Here is a 2,540-nt window from a genome sequence, read left to right as displayed (position 1 = left end):
GTAAGAGAGTAACTAAAACCATATAACGTCATATTTCAGTTTTCATTCTGCTATAATATTTACAGCACAGTGTATTAGATCCTCCCAACCTTGCTTTACTAAAGGCAGCCTAGCTATATACGTACAACCAAGAACAACCTTCAGCTCAGGAGTTATACTTTTTTTTAGAAGTTGAAATAGAAAAAAGCAGGAACTAAGGCACAGAAAGGAGAATATCGTTTCAATTAGATGAGTCAAGAATGCACAAGGGGACTGCCTCTATCAGACTTCGTGCTGAATTCAGAACTATGCTTTCCACTGCTATATGCAAAAAAAACATTTTTAAGTGTGTTCCATCACTCCTATTTGACCAACTGTTTGCTCAGAGGCTGTATGTAGCTCCCACCTACAGAGGTTTCAGCACAATTAAACCGTGGCTCGGACAGTAACTTACCAACGCACTGTCACTCTTCCTCTGTGCACAAACTGAAGAAGAAAAGACCGCCATGACAAAGAATCTTCTAGCCTTGATTTAACAATTTCTAGCCTGTATTTCAAAGTCAGTGGGAAAATGGCAAAATGTTAGGGGTTTTTTGGGGTCAATGAGAAGAAGTTATTATTGCAAAGACAGACATTTGTATTTCTCTCAATAAACAGGACTGCATTACTAAACTATAAAGCCAAGAAGAGTCATATAGTGTGAAAATATGCAGAGGAACAACAGCTGTTAGTCATTATTTTCTCCTTATCCTTTCAACACCTCTGTTTCAGTTTGCTCTCTAATGGGTAAATCACACTTTCTCCCTAGGACGTTTTCTCATTTCGGGCAGGTACTAAAAAGAATCCTGAGACAATTAAGAGTCATTGGCCAAAGACACCTCTTCTTTTGTTGCTTTTACTGTAGACGTTGAAACTCATTTTCATGCTTTATCAAACAGATAAAGCTGATGTTCTGTTCTTTTAGTCCTTTGTCACTACTAATGTGATGCAGCATGTTTCTGCTTTTCTTCTTTAGACAATGAACCTAGCCCCTATTCTTTATTTTTCTTACACAGCCTGTGTTAAATTTCTCAAAAGAGAAATACCAACTACAAAAATCATTGCTCTCACTTCATTTAGGCGAAAGAAGAATCTACCATCAGACAGCTTTTAAACATCTGTTTTACGCTGTACCTCATCTGACAAGGTTTCACAGTAGCCATTTGGAAACAGAGAAAAAATAGATAAAATTTTGCTTATGATCAAACTCAATTTACTGCACGAGCTACTTTGCTCTATTCTCCATTTCTTAACTGTAAGATGAATATTTACTGGGAGTTTGAGCCTTTTGTTCACTCTGATTTTAATTAATCTGACTCTAGGCCACAGTGAAAATGAGGCGGGGAAAAAATGCAAACAGCTACAAACATCACAGTGCAGTAAAATTACTATGGAAATCTTACTTTTTTAAACATTTGGCTTAACCCTAATGTCCTACTAAGTTGGGCTTTTCACTGTGAAATACATTTTCCTTTAATAACTCCTAAAGTCATAATACTTACCAATTTTTCCAAGCAGTCAAATGGCAGAAACCTCCAAAATGACAGACTACATCCCTGATGAAGCTGGAATGTATCACAGCATGCGCAAGCTTAAATGCGTGCACTCTTCCATCCATTTCTCTTTCAAAGTAAGAGGTTACTTTTCTTCAGAAAGGCAATTCGGTCTACATCTGGTTTTGACTTAAAGATCTGAAAAAAATGCTATTAATCCAATGCTGTTAATCTGATTACATTTCCCACACAGCTTCTAATATGTAACATTTATTACAACTGGTACTTCTGATACCGTTTAGCAAAATGGATTGTGCTGAAGATATTGTGGAGAAGGCACGAGTAACCTTCTATCTGCAGCTATTCTTGGGCAGTGCTAAGGTAGACACGCTCCTTATGGCTACGCTCAAAAAGGCAAAATATTATTCCGAAGGGTACAGTGCCTCACTCTTTGTGGTGCCTCAGTAACGTGATTCTTCAATGGGCCAATAAATTACCTGGGTTTGAAGCCTTCCTTCAGAATCTAGGGCAGCTCCATCCCACCAACCCTCCTAGCTTCCTCAGAGCTGGTATTATTACTGTTTACCAGCTCCTACATACAATCACTCTGTTGTTTCTGTCCCCCTCACATGCATCAGTGATCGCAATCTCAGAAAGAAAAGGGGGGGAAAAAAAAAAAGAAAATGGAAATAAAAATGAGCTTCCTTGGTACCGGGGAACATGGAAACGGCACGAGTTTGGCATAAAACCTTGCGGATGTTGCAACAGCATCTGATGCTGGCAGCGGAATGAAGTATCGGGACCACATGAAAAATAATTTAAAAAGGCACGTTTCCTCGGCAAAAATACCCTACTAAAAAAAAAAAAGCCACTATGCTAATTAGGAAAGCAACGTTATGTTAGGGGGGATTACATCACGGCGCGTATCAGGGGGTGACGCGTTATGAAATAAGGACCCCTCTAAGGAGCATCATTTTCTCCACCACCCCAGGGTGAAAGGCCTTTGTCTGTGCCCGCGCACCCTGCCTG

The 2,540-nt window shown here is 39.3% G+C and overlaps 1 protein-coding gene across 1 annotated transcript in view; it reads left to right on the top strand.

Moving 5' to 3' along the window:
- The first annotated feature begins 1,558 nt into the window (after window positions 1-1,558).
- Window positions 1,559-2,540, top strand: part of RIPPLY2 (ripply transcriptional repressor 2) — a 3,976-nt gene continuing 2,994 nt past the window's right edge. Inside the window, exon 1 of the mRNA XM_009333222.1 lies at window positions 1,559-1,648. Within this exon, the coding sequence (XP_009331497.1) occupies window positions 1,559-1,648 (90 nt within the window). The remainder of the gene's footprint in view (window positions 1,649-2,540) is intronic.

Source organism: Pygoscelis adeliae, unplaced genomic scaffold, assembly GCF_000699105.1.
Source record: "Pygoscelis adeliae isolate BGI_AS28 unplaced genomic scaffold, ASM69910v1 Scaffold57, whole genome shotgun sequence".
Classification (NCBI taxonomy): domain Eukaryota; kingdom Metazoa; phylum Chordata; class Aves; order Sphenisciformes; family Spheniscidae; genus Pygoscelis; species Pygoscelis adeliae.
This window is presented reverse-complemented; position numbering and strand designations above follow the sequence as displayed.